Source organism: Diplotaxodon limnothrissa, linkage group LG19, assembly GCF_057381915.1.
Source record: "Diplotaxodon limnothrissa isolate DT_005_m linkage group LG19, D_limnothrissa_male_GT1.1, whole genome shotgun sequence".
NCBI classification, from domain to species: domain Eukaryota; kingdom Metazoa; phylum Chordata; class Actinopteri; order Cichliformes; family Cichlidae; genus Diplotaxodon; species Diplotaxodon limnothrissa.
Genome location: NC_140614.1, coordinates 14450410 through 14477611, shown reverse-complemented (window position 1 = coordinate 14477611; position 27202 = coordinate 14450410). Strand labels below are relative to the sequence as shown.

At 40.3% G+C, this 27202-nt stretch overlaps 1 protein-coding gene across 1 annotated transcript in view; it reads left to right on the top strand.

Moving 5' to 3' along the window:
- LOC146611913 (uncharacterized) overlaps positions 1 to 24483 on the top strand; it is a 61691-nt gene extending 37208 nt beyond the window's left edge. The window contains exons 140-196 of the mRNA XM_085343574.1: positions 95 to 262; positions 479 to 678; positions 777 to 889; positions 1042 to 1148; positions 1356 to 1523; positions 1740 to 1939; positions 2038 to 2150; positions 2297 to 2403; positions 2516 to 2692; positions 2938 to 3146; positions 3244 to 3338; positions 3446 to 3471; positions 3648 to 3669; positions 3763 to 3790; positions 3899 to 3983; positions 4104 to 4250; positions 4338 to 4549; positions 4637 to 4740; positions 4830 to 4948; positions 5051 to 5218; positions 5435 to 5634; positions 5733 to 5845; positions 5992 to 6098; positions 6306 to 6473; positions 6690 to 6889; positions 6988 to 7100; positions 7253 to 7359; positions 7567 to 7734; positions 7951 to 8150; positions 8249 to 8361; positions 8508 to 8614; positions 8873 to 9028; positions 15810 to 16024; positions 16180 to 16265; positions 16408 to 16535; positions 16636 to 16761; positions 16928 to 17118; positions 17201 to 17292; positions 17979 to 18109; positions 18237 to 18361; positions 18483 to 18609; positions 18883 to 19095; positions 19267 to 19437; positions 19627 to 19773; positions 19884 to 19933; positions 20033 to 20165; positions 20401 to 20483; positions 20586 to 20712; positions 20842 to 21032; positions 21882 to 21972; positions 22072 to 22192; positions 22514 to 22704; positions 22851 to 23006; positions 23090 to 23223; positions 23325 to 23458; positions 23550 to 23644; positions 24004 to 24483. Coding sequence (XP_085199700.1) covers positions 95 to 262; positions 479 to 678; positions 777 to 889; positions 1042 to 1148; positions 1356 to 1523; positions 1740 to 1939; positions 2038 to 2150; positions 2297 to 2403; positions 2516 to 2692; positions 2938 to 3146; positions 3244 to 3338; positions 3446 to 3471; positions 3648 to 3669; positions 3763 to 3790; positions 3899 to 3983; positions 4104 to 4250; positions 4338 to 4549; positions 4637 to 4740; positions 4830 to 4948; positions 5051 to 5218; positions 5435 to 5634; positions 5733 to 5845; positions 5992 to 6098; positions 6306 to 6473; positions 6690 to 6889; positions 6988 to 7100; positions 7253 to 7359; positions 7567 to 7734; positions 7951 to 8150; positions 8249 to 8361; positions 8508 to 8614; positions 8873 to 9028; positions 15810 to 16024; positions 16180 to 16265; positions 16408 to 16535; positions 16636 to 16761; positions 16928 to 17118; positions 17201 to 17292; positions 17979 to 18109; positions 18237 to 18361; positions 18483 to 18609; positions 18883 to 19095; positions 19267 to 19437; positions 19627 to 19773; positions 19884 to 19933; positions 20033 to 20165; positions 20401 to 20483; positions 20586 to 20712; positions 20842 to 21032; positions 21882 to 21972; positions 22072 to 22192; positions 22514 to 22704; positions 22851 to 23006; positions 23090 to 23223; positions 23325 to 23458; positions 23550 to 23644; positions 24004 to 24483 — 8058 coding nt within the window. The remainder of the gene's footprint in view (positions 1 to 94; positions 263 to 478; positions 679 to 776; positions 890 to 1041; positions 1149 to 1355; positions 1524 to 1739; positions 1940 to 2037; positions 2151 to 2296; positions 2404 to 2515; positions 2693 to 2937; positions 3147 to 3243; positions 3339 to 3445; positions 3472 to 3647; positions 3670 to 3762; positions 3791 to 3898; positions 3984 to 4103; positions 4251 to 4337; positions 4550 to 4636; positions 4741 to 4829; positions 4949 to 5050; positions 5219 to 5434; positions 5635 to 5732; positions 5846 to 5991; positions 6099 to 6305; positions 6474 to 6689; positions 6890 to 6987; positions 7101 to 7252; positions 7360 to 7566; positions 7735 to 7950; positions 8151 to 8248; positions 8362 to 8507; positions 8615 to 8872; positions 9029 to 15809; positions 16025 to 16179; positions 16266 to 16407; positions 16536 to 16635; positions 16762 to 16927; positions 17119 to 17200; positions 17293 to 17978; positions 18110 to 18236; positions 18362 to 18482; positions 18610 to 18882; positions 19096 to 19266; positions 19438 to 19626; positions 19774 to 19883; positions 19934 to 20032; positions 20166 to 20400; positions 20484 to 20585; positions 20713 to 20841; positions 21033 to 21881; positions 21973 to 22071; positions 22193 to 22513; positions 22705 to 22850; positions 23007 to 23089; positions 23224 to 23324; positions 23459 to 23549; positions 23645 to 24003) is intronic.
- Positions 24484 to 27202: the final 2719 nt, after the last annotated feature.

Sequence of the window (27202 nt, the reverse complement as noted above, 5' to 3'; positions counted from 1 at the left end):
ATAGAGCACACTTTCTTTGGTTGCAAACTCTATTCATTTACCTACAGCATTGGTCATTACTGCTGTCTGATATTATGTTGATTCCCTGTTGTAGGCTGGATTGTTGTCAACGCTCAATCCCTCTGAGGTGGCACAGCTGCTACTGAGCTCTGGAGCCTCAAATAACACAGATTTTATTGATCTTGTGTTTGAAAAACTTGAAGAGGGCAATGTTCTAAAAAATGTGGATGAATTCCTGACACAGCTGACAGCCAATGGACAGGTAGGCTAGCCTCCTAAAAGGGTGAAGGAGGACAATGCGGATATTTGATTCTAGAAGTAAACACAGAATAAGACATCGGTCTCAACCGCTACATCCATTGTTGGCTATTGTATCTTAGAAAACAAATGGTTACAGCCTTTGTACCATGTTGTATGGGTGTACTTCCAACATGCAATCTCACCTTTGCTTATGTCTTTTTCCACTTTAATATGACAGACCCCACATTTCCAGCCTGTTGTGAGAGATCGGATCATGAATACGACCTTCATCGTCATCAGTCCACATTTCTCCACTTTCACGACAAACGACTATGAACTTTGGTTCCATGTGAAACTGATTCCTATCCTTGCCAGTTTTACTCCAGAAATGCTCATAAACACAACCACAAACATCAGCTGCATGAATTACCAAGTCATGTGAGTAGTTTTCTTGGAGCAATCAAGATTTTGTTGCAAATGAAAATGACAATAGAGACAAAAAACAGCATGAGAATGTTTTCTTTCAACTGTTGCAGTGTGAGTGGGTTGGCTATAGTTATCCAGGAGATGCCACTGTACAGACGGCAAGAGATCACACATGGTCTGCTGGGCTACCTAAGAAATGCTGAAAATGCCATCAATGAGCCAGGTAGGGCAGACATAGGGTGCGTTATGTGTTTTCCAGTGTGAAATGTCTTGAAAAGCACTCACACAAAAAACTTGCCCACAAATTCTTTCATGTCTACCAGTCACAAACCTTGCTAAATTGAGCACATCCTAACTTTTGTCTGCATGCCTTAGCTTGCAGGCAACAAAATGAGAGTGATGCCCAATGGGTTAAAGCAAATCTGGGTCCATTCGTCCAATATACATCATACTCTGACCTCAAAGACTTCAACATCTCTACGGTAAGCCCTACATTGCACTTCTAGTCCTCCCTTAAGAACAGGAAAACAAAATTGTAGACTTAAGAAGACAAACACAGGAGTTTATTTTGCCATATCAAAAATACAAGCAAATCATAGAGCACACTTTCTTTGGTTGCAAACTCTAATCCTTTACCCACAGCATTGGTCATTACTGCTGTCTGATAATATGTTGATTCCCTGTTGTAGGCTGGATTGTTGTCAACGCTCAATCCCTCTGAGGTGGCACAGCTGCTACTGAGCTCTGGAGCCTCAAATAACACAGATTTTATTGATCTTGTGTTTGAAAAACTTGAAGAGGGCAATGTTCTAAAAAATGTGGATGAATTCCTGACACAGCTGACAGCCAATGGACAGGTAGGCTAGCCTCCTAAAAGGGTGAAGGAGGACAATGCGGATATTTGATTCTAGAAGTAAACACAGAATAAAACATAGGTCTCAACCGCTACATCCATTGTTGGCTATTGTATCTTAGAAAACAAATGGTTACAGCTTTTGTACCATGTTGTATGGGTGTACTTCCAACATGCAATCTCACCTTTGCTTATGTCTTTTTCCACTTTAACATGACAGAGCCCACACTTCCAGCCTGTTGTGAGAGATCGGATCATGAATACGACCTTCATCATCATCAGTCCACATTTCTCCACTTTCACGACAAATGACTATGAACTTTGGTTCCATGTGAAACTGATTCCTATCCTTGCCAGTTTTACTCCAGAAATGCTCATAAACACAACCACAAACATCAGCTGCATGAATTACCAAGTCATGTGAGTAGTTTTCTTGGAGCAATCAAGATTTTGTTGCAAATGAAAATGACAATACTGACAAAGAACAGCATGAGAACGTTTTCTTTCAACTGTTGCAGTGTGAGTGGGTTGGCTTCAGTTATCCAGGAGATGCCACTGTACAGACGGCAAGAGATCACACATGGTCTGCTGGGCTATCTAAGAAATGCTGAAAATGCCATCAATGAGCCAGGTAGGGCAGACATAGGGTGCGTTATGTGCTTTCCAGTGTGAAATGTCTTGAAAAGCACTCAGACAAAAAACTTAAATTCTTTCATGTCTACCAGTCACAAACCTTGCTAAATTGAGCACATCCTAACTTTTGTCTGCATGCCTTAGCTTGCAGGCAACAAAATGAGAGTGATGCCCAATGGGTTAAAGCAAATCTGGGTCCATTCGTCCAATATACATCATACTCTGACCTCAAAGACTTCAACATCTCTACGGTAAGCTTTACTCTTATTACTCTTCCTGTCTTTCTTGAGAATAGCAAAGCAAAATTCTGGAAATTATACAAAAGACATGCATTTCATGAATTCTACTTTTTTGTATCCATAGCTGGCAGTTCTGGACGTTCTTTCACCATCGCAAAAGGCTGATCTAATCCTAGATCCAAACAGTGGTGCTTTAAACGATGCACATGTTGTAAGGGAGGTGTTGACAAGCTTGACAGAGACCAGTGATTATGAGCAGCTCAACCAATTCTTCCAGGCTTTTGCAAACATCAACAAGCAGGTGAATTCTCATTGGTAACCTTACCTCAGCGCAAACATCAACAAATGTTAACAGTGTTCTTTCATAAACCTGCTCAAGTGTTTAACTGAAAATGATCCATTTCTGATATGCTTCATGCCTTGAGGCATCCCTGCTGTACAGAAGTACAAAGATTTAGTTTAGATAAGCTCCCCCTCATCTCCGCATTTCCACAAAGACTTCAGAACTTCCTCTCTGACCTTATTATGATCCCCTTCTCTTTTCAGAGAAATGTCACCCTCATCCAAAATCCAGATGTGCGAGACACCATGTTGAGCCTGACCTTGACAGCCCTTGCTCCTCAGCTTAAAGACTTTCAGCCAGAAGACTATCAACAGTGGTTCCAGGTTTATTTGGTTCCTGTGATGGCGAGCATCCTTCCTAGCAGCTTGCGGGTGATCCCCAGTAACATCACCTGTGAATCCTACCAGGCTGTGTAAGATATTTCTGATATCCACAGTTAGACATTTGGGTGTGCACAATGCCAAGCTGAGGCTCCTGACAAGTCACAATGAATTCTTTTCTTCCTTTAGATACGATGGTCTTGCGCAGAGTTTGGCAGCATTGCCACTGGACCTTTCACAGGGCGTGAGATCAAGCAAGCAGTACCTCCAGGACACATTCCCACGTATGTGGCAAATGGGCTTTCCTGACTAAACTTTTCTCAAAAGCCCAGTACCAGCACTGTAATGACTACTCCATTGATTTGTTTCCTTTCTTTTTCTTCTCAAACAGGCTGCTCAGTTCCAGCTTCCTTTGTGGTAAGATTAGTTTTTTGGGGGGTGGGTGGGTGGGTGTGGGGGGTGTCTTACATGGGTTATCCAATATTTGATCCAGGTTTGGCACACTAATTGGGCCAACTGTGACAAAGTCAAGGTATTTACACTTGAAGAAGATGTTTCCACTATACTAACACTCATATTTTCTTTGTCTTCAGTGCAAGGTGACCCCAGTTCATGGTAAGTCTGTCTAGAAGTACACATTTCAACTCTAAGGATATAAATGCATTCTGAAGGACTATTATCTGACACACAACCATTCTCTTTTCACAGTGAATCTCATTTGTAATGGAGTTGATGGGTGGGTGAAATGCCGTTTTGTTCAATGTTGATTCTGTCTAGGTAAAATTTGTTAACACAGTGTAATTAAGGGGACATTGGATTTCAATTTATTGTGTTTTTTCCACAGTTCAAAACTTGAGCAAATCCTGTCAGCTGGCAATTCCTCGGCAGCCCTGTGCAATTTCACCATCACAGAACATGCCTGTTCCTCTGTAAGATTCCTTTTTAAACTCCAAAAACAGAACATGGATTTTGCCTCATTATGGTCCTGAGACAAATCTCCATGAGCTCTGACAAAATGGCTGTATTCTTTGTCAATTTTCTTTTTCAAGGCTCCCTATCTCACATCCAGCAACTTGGTCACACTGCTGAACTGCACACTGAAAAGCCAAAACATATACCCAGTAGAAGTCTGGAAGCTTTTCTTCCAAAAAGCCTCTGCTGTACTGGACCAGGCCCTTGAGACATTTGCTAACATGGTAAGTACAAAATCACATTTTCACAATATTACCATTTCCCTGCGTGAAGTTTGGGTCCAGCTACAATTATTTTTCTGCCAATTCAAGGCCGTCAACAACACCTACCCGACCTCGTCAAATGTGCTCGAGGCTCTTGGAGAAGTGAGAATTGACAACTTCAGCCAGGCACAACTACAGAGTGAGGAGTTCATTACCAGCTGGTTCAAGACAAAGATCCGTCCGTTTCTGGCCGTTCCATCTTTCAACTTCCTATTTTGCCTTAGCTCCAAAAACTTCAGCTGCCAGACATACCAGACTGTGTAAGTAAATATGAGACATATAGCTCTGTTCTGCAAATGTGCAGTTGACTAGAAGTTTAGATGTTGAAAGCTTTCTCTCAAATGTAGCATTCAGGCATTTGGAAGCCAAAAGGCATCCATGGACAGAGACACACAGCAAGCAGTCTTCACTCACTTCATCAAACCGTTCTTGTCAAGAAATGACTCAACAGGTAAAAGGAGAAACTCAAGCTCACTTTGGTTTTTCCATGACAACATGTGGTATATTACCCTGTCAATAACTTTCTTGCTTTTTCTGCAGATCCTGGCTGTGTCTCATCTATCACGGGGAGCCAAGCGTGGCTAAAGGCAAACCTTGGCGACTTCTCTGATTTTGCAACTGTGCAGGACTTGGAAGCCTTCAATCCTAATTTGTCCGCTGTGAGTGCCAACTGCAGATGTACATCTTCCTGTAAACGGAATTCTTTTACCCAGAACATTTCCATGACTGCTGTCTGATATTATGCTGGTTCTCTTTTGTAGGCTGAATTGTTGTCAGTCCTCAGTCCTTCTCAGGTGGCACAGCTGGTACTGAGTTTGGGAGCCTCCAATAACACAGATTTGATTGATCGTGTGTTTGAGCGACTGCAAGAGGGCAACGCTCTAGAAAATGTGGATGGATTCCTCACACAACTGACAGCCAATGGACAGGTATGCTAGGCTTCTAAAAGGGTGAAGGAGGACAATCCTGGTGTTTTATTCCAGCAGGATAAGACAGAATAAGACATTTGCTAAACTGCTACACAACTCTTCAAGGAGTCTATCATAGAGAAGACTTGTTTGCAACCTTTGTGACATGTTGTATGAGTACATTTACAACATGCAGTCTCTGTATTGCTTAGCTTCTTTTCCACCTCAATTTCACAGATGCCAATTTTCCAGCCTGTTGTGAGAGATCGGATCATGAATGCGACCTTCATCGTCATCAGTCCACATTTCTCCACTTTCACGACAAACGACTATGAACTTTGGTTCCATGTGAAACTGATTCCTATCCTTGCCAGTTTTACTCCAGAAATGCTCATAAACACAACCACAAACATCAGCTGCATGAACTACCAAGTCATGTGAGTAGTTTTCTTGGAGCAATCAAGATTTTGTTGCAAATGAAAATGACAATAGAGACAAAGAACAGCATGAGAACGTTTTCTTTCAACTGTTGCAGTGTGAGTGGGTTGGCTTCAGTTATCCAGGAGATGCCACTGTACAGACGGCAAGAGATCACACATGGTCTGCTGGGCTACCTAAGAAATGCTGAAAATGCCATCAATGAGCCAGGTAGAGCAGACATAGGGTGCATTATGTGCTTTCCAGTGTGAAATGTCTTGAAAAGCACTCACACAAAAAACTTAAATTCTTTCATGTCTACCAGTCACAAACCTTGCTAAATTGAGCACATCCTAACTTTTGTCTGCATGCCTTAGCTTGCAGGCAACAAAATGAGAGTGATGCCCAATGGGTTAAAGCAAATCTGGGTCCATTCGTCCAATATACATCATACTCTGACCTCAAAGACTTCAACATCTCTACGGTAAGCCCTACATTGCACTTCTAGTCCTCCCTTAAGAACAGGAAAACAAAATTGTAGACTTAAGAAAACAAACACAGGAGTTTATTTTGCCATATCAAAAATACAAGCAAATCATAGAGCACACTTTCTTTGGTTGCAAACTCTATTCATTTACCCATAGCATTGGTCATTACTGCTGTCTGATATTATGTTGATTCCCTGTTGTAGGCTGGATTGTTGTCAACGCTCAATCCCTCTGAGGTGGCACAGCTGCTACTGAGCTCTGGAGCCTCAAATAACACAGATTTTATTGATCTTGTGTTTAAACAACTTGAACAGGGCAACGCTCTAAAAAATGTGGATGAATTCCTGACACAGCTGACAGCCAATGGACAGGTAGGCTAGCCTCCTAAAAGGGTGAAGGAGGACAATGCGGATATTTGATTCTAGAAGTAAACACAGAATAAGACATCGGTCTCAACCGCTACATCCATTGTTGGCTATTGTATCTTAGAAAACAAATGGTTACAGCCTTTGTACCATGTTGTATGGGTGTACTTCCAACATGCAATCTCACCTTTGGTTATGTCTTTTTCCACTTTAATATGACAGACCCCACACTTCCAGCCTGTTGTGAGAGATCGGATCATGAATACGACCTTCATCGTCATCAGTCCACATTTCTCCACTTTCACGACAAACGACTATGAACTTTGGTTCCATGTGAAACTGATTCCTATCCTTGCCAGTTTTACTCCAGAAATGCTCATAAACACAACCACAAACATCAGCTGCATGAATTACCAAGTCATGTGAGTAGTTTTCTTGGAGCAATCAAGATTTTGTTGCAAATGAAAATGACAATACTGACAAAGAACAGCATGAGAACGTTTTCTTTCAACTGTTGCAGTGTGAGTGGGTTGGCTTCAGTTATCCAGGAGATGCCACTGTACAGACGGCAAGAGATCACACATGGTCTGCTGGGCTACCTAAGAAATGCTGAAAATGCCATCAATGAGACAGGTAGGGCAGACATAGGGTGCATTATGTGCTTTCCAGTGTGAAATGTCTTGAAAAGCACTCAGACAAAAAACTTGCCCACATATTCTTTCATGTCTACCTGTCAAAAACCTTCCTAAATTTGGCACATCCTAACTTTTGTCTGCATGCCTTAGCTTGCAGGCAACAAAATGAGAGTGATGCCCAATGGGTTAAAGCAAATCTGGGTCCATTCGTCCAATATACATCATACTCTGACCTCAAAGACTTCAACATCTCTACGGTAAGCCCTACATTGCACTTCTAGTCCTCCCTTAAGAACAGGAAAACAAAATTGTAGACTTAAGAAGACAAACACAGGAGTTTATTTTGCCATATCAAAAATACAAGAAAATCATAGAGCACACTTTCTTTGGTTGCAAACTCTAATCCTTTACCCACAGCATTGGTCATTACTGTTGTCTGATAATATGTTGATTCCCTGTTGTAGGCTGGATTGTTGTCAACGCTCAATCCCTCTGAGGTGGCACAGCTGCTACTGAGCTCTGGAGCCTCAAATAACACAGATTTTATTGATCTTGTGTTTGAAAAACTTGAAGAGGGCAATGTTCTAAAAAATGTGGATGAATTCCTGACACAGCTGACAGCCAATGGACAGGTAGGCTAGCCTCCTAAAAGGGTGAAGGAGGACAATGCGGATATTTGATTCTAGAAGTAAACACAGAATAAGACATCGGTCTCAACCGCTACATCCATTGTTGGCTATTGTATCATAGAAAACAAATGGTTACAGCCTTTGTACCATGTTGTATGGGTGTACTTCCAACATGCAATCTCACCTTTGCTTATGTCTTTTTCCACTTTAATATGACAGACCCCACACTTCCAGCCTGTTGTGAGAGATCGGATCATGAATACGACCTTCATCATCATCAGTCCACATTTCTCCACTTTCACGACAAACGACTATGAACTTTGGTTCCATGTGAAACTGATTCCTATCCTTGCCAGTTTTACTCCAGAAATGCTCATAAACACAACCACAAACATCAGCTGCATGAATTACCAAGTCATGTGAGTAGTTTTCTTGGAGCAATCAAGATTTTGTTGCAAATGAAAATGACAATACTGACAAAGAACAGCATGAGAACGTTTTCTTTCAACTGTTGCAGTGTGAGTGGGTTGGCTTCAGTTATCCAGGAGATGCCACTGTACAGACGGCAAGAGATCACACATGGTCTGCTGGGCTATCTAAGAAATGCTGAAAATGCCATCAATGAGCCAGGTAGGGCAGACATAGGGTGCGTTATGTGCTTTCCAGAGTGAAATGTCTTGAAAAGCACTCAGACAAAAAACTTAAATTCTTTCATCTCTACCAGTCAAAAACCTTGCTAAATTGAGCACATCCTAACTTTTGTCTGCATGCCTTAGCTTGCAGGCAACAAAATGAGAGTGATGCCCAATGGGTTAAAGCAAATCTGGGTCCATTTGTCCAATATACATCATACTCTGACCTCAAAGACTTCAACATCTCCATGGTAAGCCATAAATTTTAGTTCCTGTCCTCCCTGAGAACAGTAAAACAACATTCTAGAATATTTTACGTCCAAAAAAATGTTTTGGGTGTGCAGCAATAATAGAGTGGGGTTACCCCCTATGATGAATTAACCTTAGAGGGTTAAAGGTAAATAAGTGAAAAACATATAGTGTCCCTCACAGTGATTTGAAGAAAACAAATGTAGGCATATGCCAACTTGTTTTTGTTTTCTTACTGAATTGCTGGTTGTATCTTCCAGGTGAATATAGCAGATCTGCTCACTTTTAGTCAGGTGGTCAACCTTGCAGCAACTCCTTCCCAGCTAAAGAGCAAGGAAGATGTTATGAACGTCATGGCAGTCATCAATCCTTTTGACTTTGGCGCTTTCTTTGATGAAGTCTCACCAGCTATTAAGGTAATCATCATAGTTTTCTTAGTTTTATGAATAAAGCTGGGGAATTTCCCCCAGGAAATAAACTACACTAAACTCAATAGAAAAGCTGCATTTTTTCAGGTTAATGCTGAAATTGTATAGAAACTGAAAATTAAAAACTGCCAGTGACATGACTATTGCTGTATAGTCATGCTGAAAGGTATACTTACTTACTATAAAGATTGACAGACCATGTGACTTTCGCGCATTGCATGCCGGGTACTCGTGGCAAAACAATCAAAGCAATGCATCAAACGTAAGCATTTGCAACACCGCAAAACGTTCATTCTCCGGTTCCAATACCTTCTTGCTTTTTCTTTGCCCCCCAAAAAAGTTATGTACAAAACGAAGGAGAACAATGCCGGTCCGTACAAAGACAGACTTGATAAAAAGTCAAAGAAAAGATACGAGGAAAAAATCAAAGGAGTGAAAGGGTAAGACCCTTACGAGCACACAGAATGGACAAAATACGTTAGCGTGCTGCCCAACCTTCACCACGATCATATATATAATTATACGGTTCTTGGAGTGAGTGCATACACTCATGAAGTTTAGTAACAGGTACAGTTTACCGACGGATGGGTACAGGACCTTGAAATGCACCGTGTAGAACGAAAGACCATCGTACATATCATAAGTTTACCAGTCTCACAAATCGTCTTCATAAATACACATTCGTTAAATGTTTATTAATAGGACCTTTAAGCTCATTAGTAATTAATTAGTATTGGAAATAATTTCTGGTTCGCATTACAGAAATGTAGCAGTGACAATAATATTGTATGCTGTAATCGTACTGGGCAATTAGTGATACAAAAAAACCTTTTTTACCCTGTGAATAAAAGTATATGTTTTTGTCAATGTACCATGGTAATAACAAGCGAAACACAATATTGTGTCAGGACAATTCACTATTTATGCACAATAAACAAAGGAGCATAGCGCGACAATTTCTGTTTAGCACCAGACTTGCTTGTAACCTATATCACGAATGATGTTATGAAAAATGACGTATTAACTACAACAAAACACTTACCTTTGTGGAAATGCTTGGAGCAGACTAACATGTGAGCTGGAGTGTTCTGGGACGTTATATTTGGTCTTCGAATGGCTGCAATCCAGGCCATACGTTGGCTCTTTGTTACTTCGGAAACATGGCTTGAACAATTTCTCTTCAACGACATAATCCGATAACAACCGATCTCTTTACCCGTCGGCTTCCCGTGGCTGTCATGCGACCGGCTATTGCAGTTAATAATACAACAGCTTCTTGCAATTTTTTGTGTTTCTTTTTATCGCTGTGTAATGTAATTTCAATTGAAAGCCTGCGTGCGCTAGTACCTCTTGCCACGAGTTCCCAGAATCCTTTGCGGTTTTACCCCTGAATGACGCCACATTTTCAATCTCTATACTGCTGTGACACTTTGTTACTGCATTATTACTGGAAGTAATTTCAAACCATTAGCTTTTTTAATGGACACTTGCTTTTAATAGTGGCTAGCAAACGCCTACTATTAAAACAGTTAGCTTACCTATACATGGTAACATAAATGACTTAAAGGTAACACAAGGTAAGTGTTTTTGGGGACAGAATAAAGTGACGGAACAGTTGTGGAACTGACAATAGTCGTGTCCATATTCATGGGCTGCATCCTCCTGAGGACCCGGCGTTCGCGGTCTACGTGGGCCAGGTCCTCAGAAGGTCGGGTAGGCCGGAAGTAAACAGCTGTGAAATTGGACGGTCTAGCCTTCTGATTAGCGTCACCGCTGTCTCGGTGGAGTTTAATAAACTTGGCCATCTGCTCCTTGCTATCTAAAATATAACAGGACACTGGTGTAAATTCTCGACCATCTCACACTTCTGTTTAGTCAGTTTTCTGTTTGACGTTTATTCAGCTGTGTGAAAACTAAGGAGGAACCCACCCGGGGGATTAATAAAGTTTTATTTTATCTAATCTAATCTAATAACTTTAATCTCAGCCAAACCGATTGACTCACGAACAAATAAAACACTGAAAAAAGCCAAACAATAAAATTTTTAGGTTGTCTAAGTGACTTATATATTACGTTTAACCTGAGTAGCGAAAGTCTGCAGTGATCTGAAAATGATGTGCCGGGAGTTGTGCCGTTCTCAGCGGCTTCAGTGACCCTCGAGCTCTCGGCTAGCTATCGAGCTGGTGGGTAACAGACGTCTCTAAAAACATCAAAGCACTTTTGCAAATATGCGATATCTTGATAAATCGAGCAGATATTTGAAGTTTACACACCCACATTCTCGCCTGAAAATATGTTAAAAGTTTATTTTGTGACCCATAAAGATTAATAGGAGTAATTTTAAAACTTAGTAGCCGCCATTGCCGGAAACTGGAGTTTGGCTGGGCCACGCTATGAATTCTGGGATATGGTGGGCCACGAAGGAAACACCCGACCCATCCGTCAAATTCGGGGAAAAGGAGGTCACACTTGTTGGCTGCATTCGGAGGATTCTACGAATTTGGACAGCCTTCGGTGCGTCGCTGTGTCGTAATCGGTCTACAAATGCGTCCTCAGGAGGATGCAGCCCATGAATTTGGACACGACCAATCTAAGCAGAAACAGCTAATATCAAATATGTATCTGCAGTAGTGATGGTAAATTCGATTCTTTTTACTGAATCGAGTTTGAATGAGTTACTCACCAAAGTGAATCGAGTTTTTTGAGTCATTGAGTCACTGAGTCAGTTGACCAGAGAGTGCAAAATCAGAATCAGAATCAGAATACTTTATTGATCCCTGGGGGAAATTATTTTTTGTTAAAGTGCTCCATTTTAAACCAACATTAATACAAGACAGACAATACGCTAACTAAGAATAGTACAATATATACATATATATACATACATACATACATAAGTCACTTATAAATAAATAGTTGGAAAAGAAACATGTGTAGCTGTAGCAGCAAACAGTGTGTTAAGTGGATGCGTTGTACAGGGAGATGGCCACAGGCAGGAATGATTTCCTGTGTCGTTCAGTGGTGCTTTTCGGTAATCTCAGTCTCTCACTGAACGAGCTCCTGTGACTGACCAACATGTCATGGAGTGGGTGGGAGGTGTTATCCAACATTGTCTTTATCTTGGACAGCATCCGCCTCTCCGACACCACCTTGAGGGAGTCCAGCTCCATCCCCACAACATTGCTGGCCTTACGGATCAGTTTATTAAGTCTGTTGGCATCTGCGACCCTCAGCCTGCTCCCCCAGCATGCAACAGCATAGAGGATCGCACTGGCCACAACAGACTCATAGAAAATCCTCAGCATTTTCTGGCAGATGTTGAAGGACCTCAGTCGCCTCAAAAAATAGAGACGACTCTGGCCCTTCCTGTAAAGTGCTGTGGTGTTTTTAGCCCAGTCCAGTTTATTGTCAATGTGTACTCCAAGGTATTTATAGTCCTCCACAATGTCAACACTGACCCCCTGGATTGAAACAGGGGTCAAGTGTTTCCTGGTCTTCCTGAAGTCCACGATCAGTTCCTTGGTCTTTGCCACGTTGAGCTGCAGATGATTCTGCTCACACCACGTGACAAAGGAGTCGACCACAGCCCGGTACTCTGTCTCATCATCCCTGCTGATGCATCCAACCACCGCAGAGTCATCAGAAAACTTCTGAAGATGGCAGGTCTCTGTGCAGTGGCTGAAGTCTGTGGTGTAGAGGGTGAAGAGGAAGGGGGAGAGGACAGTCCCCTGTGGTGCCCCTGTGTTGCTAATCACCTTGTCAGACACACACTGTGGGAGACGTACATATTGTGGTCTTCCTGTCAGGTAATCAACAATCCAGGACACCAGAGAATCATCCACCTGCATCGCTGCTAACTTATCACCCAGGAGGGTCGGCCTGATGGTGTTGAAAGCACTGGAAAAGTCAAAAAACATGACCCTCACAGTGCTCGCCGGCTGGTCCAGATGGGTGTAGACACGATTGAGCAGGTAGATGATGGCGTCCTCTGTTCCGAGACGAGGCTGATAAGCGAACTGAAGGGGATCCAGATGTGGTCTTACTATGGGTCGCAGCTGGTCCAGGATGAGCCTTTCCAGGGTCTTCATGATGTGGGAGGTCAGTGCCACGGGCCTGTAATCCTGGGGGCCACTGGGACGAGGCGTCTTTGGTACAGGGACGAGGCATGATGTCCTCCACATCACCGGGACCCTCTGCAGACTCAGACTCAGCATAAACAGTTTATGAAAGACTCCACACAGCTGGGGGGCACAGGTCTTGAGGACAAGGGGACTCACTCCGTCTGGTCCAGCAGACTTGCCTGAGTGAAGTCTCCTCATTTGCATCTCAACCTGGTATTGAGTGAAGGTGATGGGTGGGGGAGGGGTGTCAGGAATCTCACAGGAGGCAACATGTGAAGAGAGAGGCTGGCACAGTGGTGTGGCTCTGGATTCCAGGCTGACTGCAGGTGAGGTTGTGGGGGTGGGAGCAGACACTGTGGTGTCGAATCTATTGAAAAACAGATTCAACTCGTCGGCTCTATTCTCACCTCCCTCAGCTCCCCTGCTGTTGGTTGGCCTGAATCCAGTGATGGTCTTCATGCCCCTCCACATCTCTCTCATGCTGTTCTGCTGGAGTTTCCACTCCAGCTTCCTCCTGTAATTGTCCTTAGCCTCTCTGATCTTGTCCTTTAGTAACACCTGGATCTTCCTCACCTCCTCTTTGTTGCCCCCTCTGAAAGCCCTCTTCTTGTTGTTGAGGAGGGCTTTGATGTCCTTAGTCACCCACGGCTTGTTATTTGGGTAACAATGAACAGTCTGAGCTGGAACAATGGAGTCGGTGCAGAAAGTTATGTAGCCTGTGATACACTCAGTAAGCCCATTGATGTCCTCGGCGTGAGGCTCACAGAGTGTTTCCCAGTCGGTCACCTCGAAACAGCCCTGTACATTAAAACATGTACATTTTCACTCAAACTTAATTTGTTTCTCTTTTCATGTAAATCCTACTGCTAAGATGAGTGATTGAAAAAGAAAAACAACTATTTTTATAGAGCAAAAAAAAGATATCTAAAGGGAACATTTATTTTATTCATTTTTATTTTATTTTATTAGTATTTTCCTCAAATGTGTCAAATATATATTTTCTCATCTAAATGTCCTCTGAGCTGTGTGCCAGGGGGCGGTAATGCTCCATAACATTGGTTGCCAACCAAGAAGAAGAAGCTGTGAGCCAGGAGGGAGGGGGTGAGTGAGTGAGTGATTCGTTCATGCTAAGATTCAGCACAGGAGGGAGAGGGTGAGTGAGTCCTGAGTGATTCGTTCATGCTACGATTCAGCGCAGGAAGGGAGGGGGTGAGTAACTCAAATGTGCTGTTAGCATGTTAGCAGAGCGATGCTACGGTGAACCAATGAGCTATTGTCTTGATGTGAGCTTTCTACCCAGGGTTTTTTCTTCCAGTTCAGAGCAGAAATGTTTTTGGCTGTTGTTTTTTTCCACACAATTTTAATTAAAAGCTAGATATATTTCTACTAATGAAATTAGTTTGCTAACAGCAACAGGGATGAGTCAGTGAGTCAGTTGGGCTTGTGAATCATGATTCACGAGTCAGTAAAGTGATTCTCGAGTATAGAACGATTCGTTCTTGATTCGCGCATTACTAATCTGCAGTAGTATATGACTCATGCGATCAAAACACAGATTTCCTTACATGTTTTTCTCCCTCGCAATAGTGAAGAATCCTCCTCTTCTTTTTAGTTCCCAGTTTTTTGTTTTGTTTTCTTTCACTTCCGCAGTTGTTCTGTCACCTTAAAGTCTCCCCCAAAACACTTCTGTTGTTTTTGAGAAATTTCTCTTGTGCTTTAACGTATTTTGTGTTTTAATTTTCTTTTATTGTCTTTTTTGTGCTTTTGTGGCTTGTGTCTATTTGTTATTGCTCTCTTAAGTTGCAGTACATTTGACCTCTCAGCCATCTCTAATTCTTACCTTTCTTGGCAGTTCGTTTAGATAGCTAGTTTTGACTTTCAATCTGGGTTTAGATAGGTTAAGGCAACGTTTTATTTATTTATTTATTTGTTTTGTCATCCATTCATTCATTCATCCATTCATTGCAGCCTCAGGGAAGTGTTTTTGGTTGGTTTGTTTTTTGGGGGGCGGGGCTTAGGTTTGGGCAGCTAGGCTTTACATTTGTTCACAATTGTTAGAGTAAGTAGTTATTTCCGTCTGCTGCTTTATGGTTAGTGTAGGCATCAGTGTGCCTTTGTATCTTTAGTTTATATTTGTAGTTTAGGCAACACACATACTTGCTTTGGTTTAGGAATTAATTGTGAATATGTGATTAACTGTTGTGAAACCACTCTCAGAAAGACAGGCTTGGCACGACCATCAAGGAAGTTAAGGAGAAGGTTGTTTGTTTCTGTGGTCCTGACATATAATCTTTGAAATGTATATATCACAACTCTGTGTTAAAAGGTTATGATCATTTCTGTCAGACAGTGCTGTTCAGATATCAAAACAGGTTGTTTTAGTTTAAAAAAAAAACTGATGCCATTTCTTCTGTGCAGCGTTTCCACACCATCTTTTGGTTGTAAGCTGCAGTTTAAGCTTTTGACTTGTAAACAGTTCTAAGCCAGACGTTGAAAGTTAAAAAAGTAATTCTGGATAACACAATGGGGAAAAACAGGTTATTAAAATTCAGCTGTGTTTCAAAACTAACAGCTGGATTATGGTTCAAATTCAAATACTTTTTACTTTCTTGTAAGCATTTTACTCATGCTATGTAATTTCACCCCAGGTCCACTCAGCTAACTACTCACAGGAAGTGAAGTCTGCATTCCTTGAAGCAGTTTTCAACAGAGGGAATCTGTCATCTCCAACTGTCAGTGATGGAGACTTCCTGCTATGGCTCAGAGTTCGCCTGAGTCCTCTCCTGACCAACCTCTCTTCCAGCCTGGTGACACCCTTATTCAGCATCGGGATAAAAAGGAGTTGTAACAGCAGCCAAGAGATGTAAGAATTTGTACACTCAGTTTTAGAAATTGCTGTATATTTGCTGTGATCAACAACACCTTGGGGTAAATGTTATGTGGAGGATTCTAGATCAAATGAAGTGGCGTTTGATCGATATTTCTATAATTGTTTTTTTCCAATTTGTCTGAATTTAGGTTTGCATTGCTGGACACATTGACCACAACACTCAGCAGCAGCACCCAAAGCGAGATCTACAAAAACATCATTGTCTTCCTTCAAGGTTTGTTAACTCAAAAGCTAATAATGAAAAACATCTGTGACATAAGTTACTGTTTTGTTTTCACTTGTTTGTTCTTCAGATGTGACATGTGTAACCAAATCAATGTTAGTTTAAAAAGTGATTTCCTTTGTGTTAAAAACAGGTCCACCACCACTCAAGTGTTACGGTGGTGGAAGCTTCTATGTCTATCTGAGGAACACTTTCCTCAGCTTTGGTTTTCCAGATTTGTCCACGTTAGTGTCACTTCTGCCACCAATGCGCAAATCAGAGGTAAAAAATAGATAAATAAGGAAATAAAATAGCACACACCTGTGCACTAATATAATATATTAAGTTATGTATTCTGTTTTGTTTTTTAATCTTTCTCCAGCTTCTGGATACCATCAGCACCTCAGAGCTTGGCCAGTTCCTTAGTCAGCCCAATGTGATTGGTAACAGTACTGACATCTGTGTCATCTTCAACAACTACAACAACACTTCTGCCTTCCTTGAGACTGTATGTCCCTTAAATACTGTCTACGTTTTACATACAACATTATTGGCTTCACAGAAAATGTATACTGACCTTAGCAGTATTCAAGCAAGAATACTGCTTGTCACTTAAATTGACAGTTATACTTCAGTTTGTCATTACATGTGAAAACGTATGTGTTATACCCTAGGAGGATGTTCAAGACAATGTAAAGAAGGTGATCCTCCCCTGTATTTGGCCTTCTGCGCTGAATAGCAGGAGCAGAGCTGAGGCTAATTTATGGTTTGACCTACGACTGAGGAACTATCTTAGATTCCTCATCAAGAGCCTCATCAGCCCCGACGAAGTGCAGAACGCCTCATGTTTTGCCTTCCAGAAACTGTAAGTCTCTTTTTCATTGTGTCTCAAGATAAGTGAATTAATTACATGATGACCACGTTTTTCATCATTTTCCTTTCAACAGGGTCTATGTGATGGGAAATAACTTCGCATACAACAGCTCTGAGTTTGAACAGCAGTACGTTTATACCACCATCAAGACCTACTTGAGTGCTGGTAAGATTTATTAATGATCAAAAGTGTTGTAAAAGCACTGTGTATGTATACATCTGTGTGTGGAATTCAAGGAATTTAAAAACTATGTCTGCTTGTCTTTTTTTTTTTTCAAATTATATGAAATGGGTAAAAATTATTTTAAAAATATACTGCCCGACTATTCACAAAGAGTTTGTAAAATGCACCTAGCTGCAACAATTTACATTTGTGGAAAAAGATCAGAATCTACTTCTAAGAGGGGGTTTACAGTTTATGTGGAATGATTACTGCAGTCATGTTTCCTCCTGGTTTGAATCTGCTTCAACATTTTGATCTATATACCATATTAAACACCTTCCTTCCTTACATACTTATTGCATTAGCGGATATGTGTAGGCATACATGTTCCACACAGCCCCAAAGGATAATAGCAACTGCCAGACAGAGAAGAAACATGTATGTGCTAACTTACTGGGACGAAACAGGTGGTGTAACATGCGTGGACCTTACCAAATATAAAGTGCACATAACACGCATCTGTTTGTCTTTTCTGGCTCATCTGAAGTCAGTGTGCTTGCTGAGTGAAAAGAGTAGGTGGTCTTAAATTTTGAGCCACGTAATGCCAAAACTGATGTCGATTCGTATAAGGGGAGATCGCTTAACAAGTTATTTATTGTCTGTGTGTTCTGCTTTTCTTGGTTCCACAGGTTCTGGAGCCAGATGCTACAATGCCAGTGATGCAGAACTGAACTCTACTGCCTGGTTTGTCAGTAACATCGGGAACTTTGTGACATTTATCACTCTGGATGACCTCACCACCTTTGTCTCCACCGCTCAGGTATTTCCAGAGATCACATATGCACAGTTAATAAAGCAAAATACAAAGTCCGTGATTTTGGTGGGAATGTTAACATGGTTAACAGAAATCAGTATTATCGACCTGTTTTGTTTCTTAATTTTTAAAGTTTCAAGTGTTCTTGAAGAACCAAGCCAACCTGGAACTCTTCAACAATAACGCAATCCCAGCAAATGTAACCAACTACTATGTCACACAGCTTTTTGCATTCAATCCGAACTTCAAGCCGGTCAAGTAAGTATTACCAGCCTGATAAAAACAGCAAACTGTGTTATGTGAACCATACACCGCATATAATTTAGCAGTTCAGTGGTAGTCATTCTGTATTTGTAGTTAAAAATCTGTTTTCATTCAGTCTCCCAGGCTTTTTCCTGTGCTCTTCTGCGGTGCCACCTTTGGCATATACTACTATGACTGAAGCTGAAACCATGGTTATCTTAGACAATCTGAAGACTTTCTGCAATGGCACCCAGGACCCTGAGGTACCAGCCCTAAAAACAAACAGAGTTGAATTGTTTCTAGCAAAAACCAACCATAAATCTCATTGTTGTAAATGCTGGTTTTGAGCTAAATGTTAACAAAAAAACCTGAACTCTGAACAGTATGCTCTCTCGCAAAGGCCATCTTAATTTTAACTCTGTTAAAATTAGTCCCTTATTAATAATATAACTCTGGTACTTAATAACTATGTTATCAGACATAATTCTCTTTGCAGTTACTCCTGTTTACACATGTTTTGATATTTTATTTGAAAGGTTTCTGCTGCTTTGGCATCCAACATCAAGACAATTACACCACAGATATTTACAGCTCTTGGAAGCTCCAGCGCAGGGCTGAGTAACAGCCAGATCAGTTCAGTTCCCTCATCAGTGCTCATCTCTTCTTTGTCCACCCTGGGCTCAATCAGTACCTGGAGCCAGGATCAGGCCTCAATAATCATCCAAACCCTTACTGCCTCAGGCTTCCAGGTAACGCCCTTCAGGTCCACTTAATATACCTGATATCCATGTTAGATCTTAAATGCATGTGCCTAACGATGTTATATATTAATCCAGTAAGGTTTTATAAAATACAAAATAACTCTAAGATGCTTACCACTTTAGAGAATGAGGCTTCAAAAACTTGAAATGTGTTAACAGATCAACAGCGAATCTTCCCTGGCATCCCTTGGCACGCTTGTTATTGGACTTCCTTCAGAAGCAATAGAAAACACCAGCGCTTCTGTGCTACTCAGCGTCTCAAAGAGCACCACCTTCGTTTCCAACATGCTGGCAGCCCCAAGTGTTGTCCAAATGACCTTCGTCAAAAAGGTACAACGTTAGCTTCCACAAGACAATATAAAGTAAATGCTATGATCTGGAGGACATCAACTTATTTATCTTTGGCATTATGATATTTAAATATTAGAATTACTTTGATATCAATATTAACTCTGTATTCCATGATATTATTACTCCACTCATTACATTTAATCCTAAATGCATTTACCTACCTGGTAGATCATTTCTCTGGACACAAATCCATCACAAGTGGTGCTGAATGTGCCAGATGCTATGGCAGTTGAGATCCCACCATCCCTGTTGGTGTTTTCTGACCAATCTGCAGACATCACCGTGCTCAATAGAAAAACCTGGACACCAGATCAGGTTAACATTTTGTTAAATACACACAATAGCATTATTAATCAAAAATGACTTTTTAAAGTCGATGTTACAGATAATAATACGAAACTTTTGTTCTTTTTTTGTTCTTTTAGGCTGCCATCTTTTTTGGGGTCCTTGACAACACAAACTTTGACATTGAGCAGTAAGTGAACAAGTCATATAACTATTTGGCCCTGTAGGTTTATTTTGAAGAGGGGATTATTTATCATTTCTTTCTGGTGTTCATCAATCCTCCCCGCAGGCTTTCTCCCTCAGTGCTGCAAGGCTTCACTTGCACTTCTGCCCAGAAAATGACACAATTCAGGACCAAGGAGCTAATCAGGGCCTGTAGGCCCCGGTCAGGCCGAGCCAAAGTGCAGTTAAAGGAATCCCAGGTAACATCTGTTAGAAAGGAATTTAATAATATTACTATGACTCTTAAAATGAAGTTAACAATTAAGATGTGTATGTTATATGGATATAATATACCAGAAACATAAATCATCAGGTTGAGGATTTCTTTTTCTTTTGAAAGTTAGGATAATGCACGAATCATCAGTTTCAGTGTTAGAAACAGCTTACTTGCATATCACTGAGGAATCCTCTTTTTTCCCACACTGTTTTCTACAGCTAACCTGCATGCTCAACTTGCTGAGTGGAGAAATCTCACAAAACTTTACAGATTATCCATCAGACATGCTTCTCTACTTAAGGTGATTCGGTGTCTCCAAGCATTTTCTTGCACTCACCTTAAAATGCATCACTAATGTGAAGAATAATTACTGATTTTACCTTTCTTTTTTTTCTAAAAACAGCAGCAAAAATGTTAACAAAGGCAACTGCAGGTCATACTTTTCTGCACTGGGTGCGGCAGACTTCTCTGTGGCCTCCAAAATCTTGAATAAGGGCTCGCAGCTGTTCCGTGAAGCCACTGTGTGCTTGGTGAGTGATGGTTTTTTTTACATGTATATGTCTAAAGGTAATAAATGCATGAATTACACTCTGACACTGATAAGGTTGCATGCGTGCACAGTTTTTTAAATACAGCATTTTCCTGTTTTCTGTTTTCAGGGTATAAATGGCTTGAGCCTGAGCAGAGAGAATATAGAGATCTTGGGGAACATGGCTTGCACTCTGGATGGGTCTTACATACAGAACGCAGATCCTCTCATCCTGGAGAAACTTAAAGCCTGCAATGACTTCTCTGCCAGCCAGGTGGCAGCCATGGAGACATTGCTGCTGTCTGGAACAACACAATATGGGTACAATGATAAAAACAAGTCATTCTGTCAGGAGTTTAAAAAACACAACTAGTAGTGTTGTTAATGCTGTTGTGCATCATGCACACATCAAACATATCAAACATGGTGACAATTGTGTTCGTATTTGCAGTGTGATTGATTTGTTACTGAAAAGGAGAATATCTGAACATCTGAGGGGAAGCCATGAGCCAATCACAGTTTTGGCCGTGCCGATATTATACCTTCAACCACTCTGGGGAACAATGTTTCATAAAGTTTCCAGGCTTAGAGGAGTTAGATAAGTTATATAACAGATTTGCAGTTTAATCTTGTATCTTGAGTCAGATTAAACTATATAATCCATTACATAATCCTCTGATTTAGCCTCTAAGGAAAACAGTTACATTTTGTGGCTTCCGGTATAGAGAGCTGGTGTAGACTGCAGAAGCGTTTGATTACAGATGTGGGGAGTTTTGTGCTTTAAGCTAGTTCAAGCTAAGTCATCGGCCTTTTGAAATTGGGCTAAGGAACTCTGAGCAGACAACAATTAGAAACCAAACAGCTCTCATAGGAAATTCATAAGCAAACTTCAATAATTTTATTATGCAGAGATTAATTTGCACCAAAAGCACAACTCTGTAACTCAGTTATATTTTTTGTAGAGCTATCAGTTAGCTGCACCATACAAGTTTAACTCCTACCTTATTTTTTTAAATGAAGTCATAAACCTTGATTCATTGGCACAAACTTGCCAGTTTCATTTTGAGGACTTTGTATATATAATACCTAGTAGCCATGCCACCAAATTTTGTAGCCCATACTACCTCTTTCAAGTTAGCACTGTAAGAAAATATCCTCTTCTATTTTCAGAAATGCCGCTTCCTGGAACAAGCAAACACTGGAGAACCTCGTACCCCTTCCACTCTACTTCACAAGAAATATCTGGAACCGGTTCGATTCTGTATGTTTTTTCTCGTTGCTTGATAGTATCTAGTCTAACAATATTCATTCAAATAACTTGTGTTAGAAATCAGTTTGGGTACCTTTGTGTTTTTTACAGACAACAAAGAAAATGTTCCTGAAGACCTTCATGCTCAAACTGAGGAAAGCAAACACAGAGAAAAGCAAGCTCAAGACGCTGTTCCAAGCGATCAGCGGCCGGACAACAAAACGAGGAGCAGGTGCGACCTTGCTCTTATTTGTTTTCACACCAGCTATTCAAACTGAAGCAAAAACAATTAGTCAGCGGGAGATTAATAATTGTATAACTGTATAACTTAAATAAATAGACAATGTAAATACTTTGCTTTAGTGGTACGAGTACAGATAGCAAAAGATTCAGTGAACTTAGAGAAGTCAGGTTTTAAAGTTAGACAGACTTGCACAATAACCCATATTTTATGCTCAAATGTTATATGACTTAATTATTATATTTGCTTTTATATATAAAGGCAACCGTAGCTTGCACAGCACTCTCATCTGCATCTCTAATTGTTCTTAAGGTTGTACCACGGGCAACATCACCCAGGTGATAGTTAGCGACTCCGCCTTCCCCTTTGGCTATGATCTCACGCAGTTTGACCTCTGCCTGGATGTTCCCGTTCTGAAAGAAAACCTCAACTCCATCTGCAACAAAGTGGCTGATAATGGTTTCCAGACTGTCATCCTAAAGAAACTCAATGAGGTATTTTGTGTGGGAATTTTGAAAAAGAGCCAAAATGTCATTCATTATGTTAGACGGACTTATTATTAAATGGCAGAATTTGCAAATGAGATATTGTTTCAAATTTGGGATTTAGCACATTAGCACATAGCATTACACATTCTCTATTGTTGCAGGCATTCCCGTCAGGGATTCCTGATCAGGATGTCCAGTTGCTTGGATCAGTGTCTCGTGTGGCATCACTTGACGATATATCCAAGTGGAACATAACCAAAATTGACACCCTTGCAGCTCTAATGAAAGCTGAAGATGGACCCTGGGAGGCAGCAAAGGTATAAGAGGTGGAATTCATTTCACTTTTATCCTTAATAGTCTTATTATTCTTACATGATACCTTTTCTTTAATGTCGCTTAGAGCAACAAAATCATCACTCAGTATCTGAGCACTTCTGGAAACTCGCTGGGCAGCACTGAGCTGACCATTATTGACTCCAACCTGTGCTCACTAAACACCAGTACACTGCAGACCATCAGCCCAGACAGCATCAGGTTGGTGTCAGATTGCAGCTCAACGATATAAAAACATTGCCAAATGTGAGTGGTCATGCACACGTAACACTGTATGTCTCTTTCTTCTTTCCCCTTGACAGAAATGCCAGCCCTCTGAATGTGTCATCATGTTCAGCTGAGCAGAAGCAAGTCCTGTATGGCATCAGTACCACTTCCTTCAGCTCACAACGGTCCAGCTCCAGTATCATTTACCAGTTGATTAAGCCCTATCTAGGTGAGAATACATTTTGTCTGTTTGCGTAGCTGTTTCTCTATTTCTCATAAAACTGCTTTCTAATTTCCTGTTTCATTTCCTTTCTTGATAGGTGGAGCACCTCTGCAGGATATAGTAACACTGTCAACACAAAACATCAGCATGGACATAAGCACTTTCAGCAGTCTGGACCCTGCTGTTATAGCTGTAAGAATAGTTGTTAAAGAAATGAAACGAAAACTTTTTGGACATCCGCCTACATCTAATTTTTATTGTGACTTTATTATATGTCTGAGTTGTGCCTTGAAAACTATGATTTTCTTTTTAAATAGTTCTTATAAGAAATAGCTAAACTGCTGCTGATATATGTAAATGTCAACCAAGTTCCTGATTTAGGTGCTTTGGCAACATAAACCACCATATGTAGTCTTTCAAATTTCTCATGCTCTTTATTTAACATAATATGATAATATTTAAAAAGAAGGCATTTATATTTGGCTTCTTTGTCTTGTGTGTTAACAGCTTCAGACTAATTTTGTTTTCTGTTATTTATTTAAAATTCACAGAATTTGACTGTGAGCAACGTTAAAGGCCTCGTGGGTATGCACCTACCTGATCTGAAGCTGTTTGAGAATGATACTGTAGTTCAGACCTGGATCAACCTGCAGCTGCAGTCAGAGCTGGACACACTGAATCTGGGTCTGATCAGCAACAGAATCAGCCCAACTCCAGGCTCCAACAGCACCACCACTGCACCAGGCTCCAACAGCACCACCACTGCACCAGGGTCCAACAGCACCACCATTGCACCAGGCTCCAACAGCACCACCACTGCACCAGGGTCCAACAGCACCACCATTGCACCAGGCTCCAACAGCACCACCACTGCACCAGGGTCCAACAGCACCACCACTGCACCAGGCTCCAACAGCACCACCACTGCCTCTCTAACCAATGGGGAAGTGGAGCTTGGAAAATCCCAGACAACTATGATGCTGGGTGCTCTGCTAACAGCTGTACTACAAATGCTACTACAACCAGCCTAAAAACATACCTAGCTTTCACATTCTTATAATAATCAATAATCATGAATCAGTGATTTTTTTTTAAATGTAGCTTGAGGGTGAATATTTTATTTATTTGTTTAATTTAATTCAAATTACCGTTCAAATGTTTAATTTCTGCTTCATCCATATGTCAAATAATTTAACTGATATGTAATCAAAACTATGATGTAATCTTTATTTTTTAATATATTTTAATAGTACTCTGGAATTTTAAAATGAAGAACTTCTAATAAATTCTAATAATCATTGGCAAATCTTTCTTAAAACTAAATTACATTATAATTTGAACCAAGAAATTTTCTGTTCTGTCATTATTTCAACTGTATTGCTATTGATAAAATCAATAAAAACATGGAAATAAATATCTGACGCCTATGTCTCTGCCTGTTGAACAATCAGAACGATCAGGCATCATATTTGTGTGGATGCTTTAAGCATCCACACTATTGAGTTCCTGTTTCTCTTTATTCTTTATTGTGTGGATGCTTTAAGCATCCACACTATTGAGTTCCTGTTTCTCTTTATTGTGTGGATGCTTAAGCATCCACACTATTGAGTTCCTGTTTCTCTTTATTCTTTATTATTGTGTGGATGCTTTAAGCATCCACACTATTGAGTTCCTGTTTCTCTTTATTCTTTATCTTTATTATTATTATTCCGGGTGTTTCCGTACACTTTTCGCCGTTAAACTACTTCCACAATTTTCAGCCGATTTTCACCGTTCAAATTTTAAACTATTCAGCTATTTTTGCTCTTTCCTGCTATGATTTTTGCTATTTTTAACTATTATACTTTTTAAAATATTCCACTTTTTTCCTTTAATTTGTCCCATTGAAATGAATGGGAAACTTCCAAAATTCTGCTAAATTTTGCTTGTTTTTGAAACTTAACTACTTCCTCATATTTTCACCTAGAACAACCATTCAAACTTTAAAATGTTCACAAATTATTGGGCTATTCAGGTATGATTCAGCTTTTTCAAATCTTTTACTGTTTTACTTTTATGCCTCTTAAAGTTTTGAGTTGCAAAATTGTGATTTTTCACAAAATACATGTGTTGTTATGGTTGCTATGCTCTTGGCTTCCAGTGTGCCACTGAAGGTTTTGCAATTTTCACTTCATGTCCGAACAACTTCCTGCTACTTGCTCAATTTTCACTCAACTTCCACAAATTATACATCAAAACGTAGGTATTTTTGCTGGCTTTCAGAAAATGTCACCATCATTGTTGTGGGATTTATAGAATTTTTGCAAATCTCCTCAGACTAACACAAGGTCAGAAAACTCTCCATATAAAGTGAATGGAGAGCTTGTTCAAAATCACCGCTGGATTTCTGTAATGAGAGGCATATTCGAATCGTCATATCTCCTTAACGAAGCAAAGTTAAGACATGAGGCTTGTCCCCGAATATCTTCAGACACCCCTGACGCTCACAATTCAAGAATTTCTTTCTCACCTATTACCGTTCTGAAATGAGTTGGACTTGTTTGAGGGTAGGAAATTCGTCCTTCGCTCAGATTTCTTCAGATTTCAAACTGTGGAAATGAACCACTTTTTTCTCTCGTCATAACTTTTTGTTGGATTTCCACAGAGACCTGAAAATTTCCATGATTGTTCACCAAAGCCTGCTGTCTCTTACGGTGAAAGAATGATATCGATACTCCAAATAGATTTCGAGTTAGAAAGCGTTGTTTGAGGGCAAGTCAAGGCAGTTTTTGCTTCGCTCTACTCAGTTATGGTGCATTACAAGTCAAATATCTTTAATAATTCATATTTTAATGATAAATTGTAAACACTGGAAGATTCCCCCATCTCTTCTGAACAAAACGGTGTAAGAATGACCGCTCTAGCCCCTACGGTTTGGAAATTATGGTCATTTGTTTGAGGGGAGTCCTCACTATGAGAAATAGGCTGCAATAATCCTGTGCCTCTCTGTGCTGCGTGTGTAAAAAGAGGCACATGTTTTGGCGGGAAAAAGTACACAGGCTCTCTGATTGGTGGATTCAAATTCAGCAGCTCCCAGGCTGACCTAGAAACTTACTTCTCTCTCCCTGTGCATTTTTTTGCTGATTTTTTCATTTAACAAGTATATTTGAGGGACCCTCAGCATGTTCAGCATTTTTTCAGCTGTCCATTTTGCTTTTCCAATTTTTCTGTTTAACTTATTACTATTGTGCTAAATAATACTATTTCTGCTATTTTATAAGATTTGTGCCTAATATAGTATTTCTGCTAAATTACAATATTTCTGCTTTTTATACTATTTGTGCTAAAACATAGTATTTCTACTAAATGTAGTATTTATGCTTAATCATACTATTTCTGCTTTTTATGGGATTTGTGCCTAATATAGTATTTCTGCTTTTTATAGGATTTTTGCTCAAACATAGTATTTCTACTAAATGTAGTGTTTATGCTTAATCATCCTATTTCTGCTTTTTATAGGATTTGTGCTTAATATAGTATTTCTGCTAAATTATAGTATTTCTGCTTTTTATAGTATTTGTGCTAAAACATAGTATTTCTACTAAATGTAGTATTTATGCTTAATCATAGTATTTCTATATATTTCTGCCAGGTCCCCAGGCAGCCAATCCTCTGTGAGGACTGAGAAATTCAAATTTTCAAATCAGGGCCTGCACGGCTTCCCAGCCAATCATATATGTGTCCTGAGGCATTCAAATTTGCATATTGGGG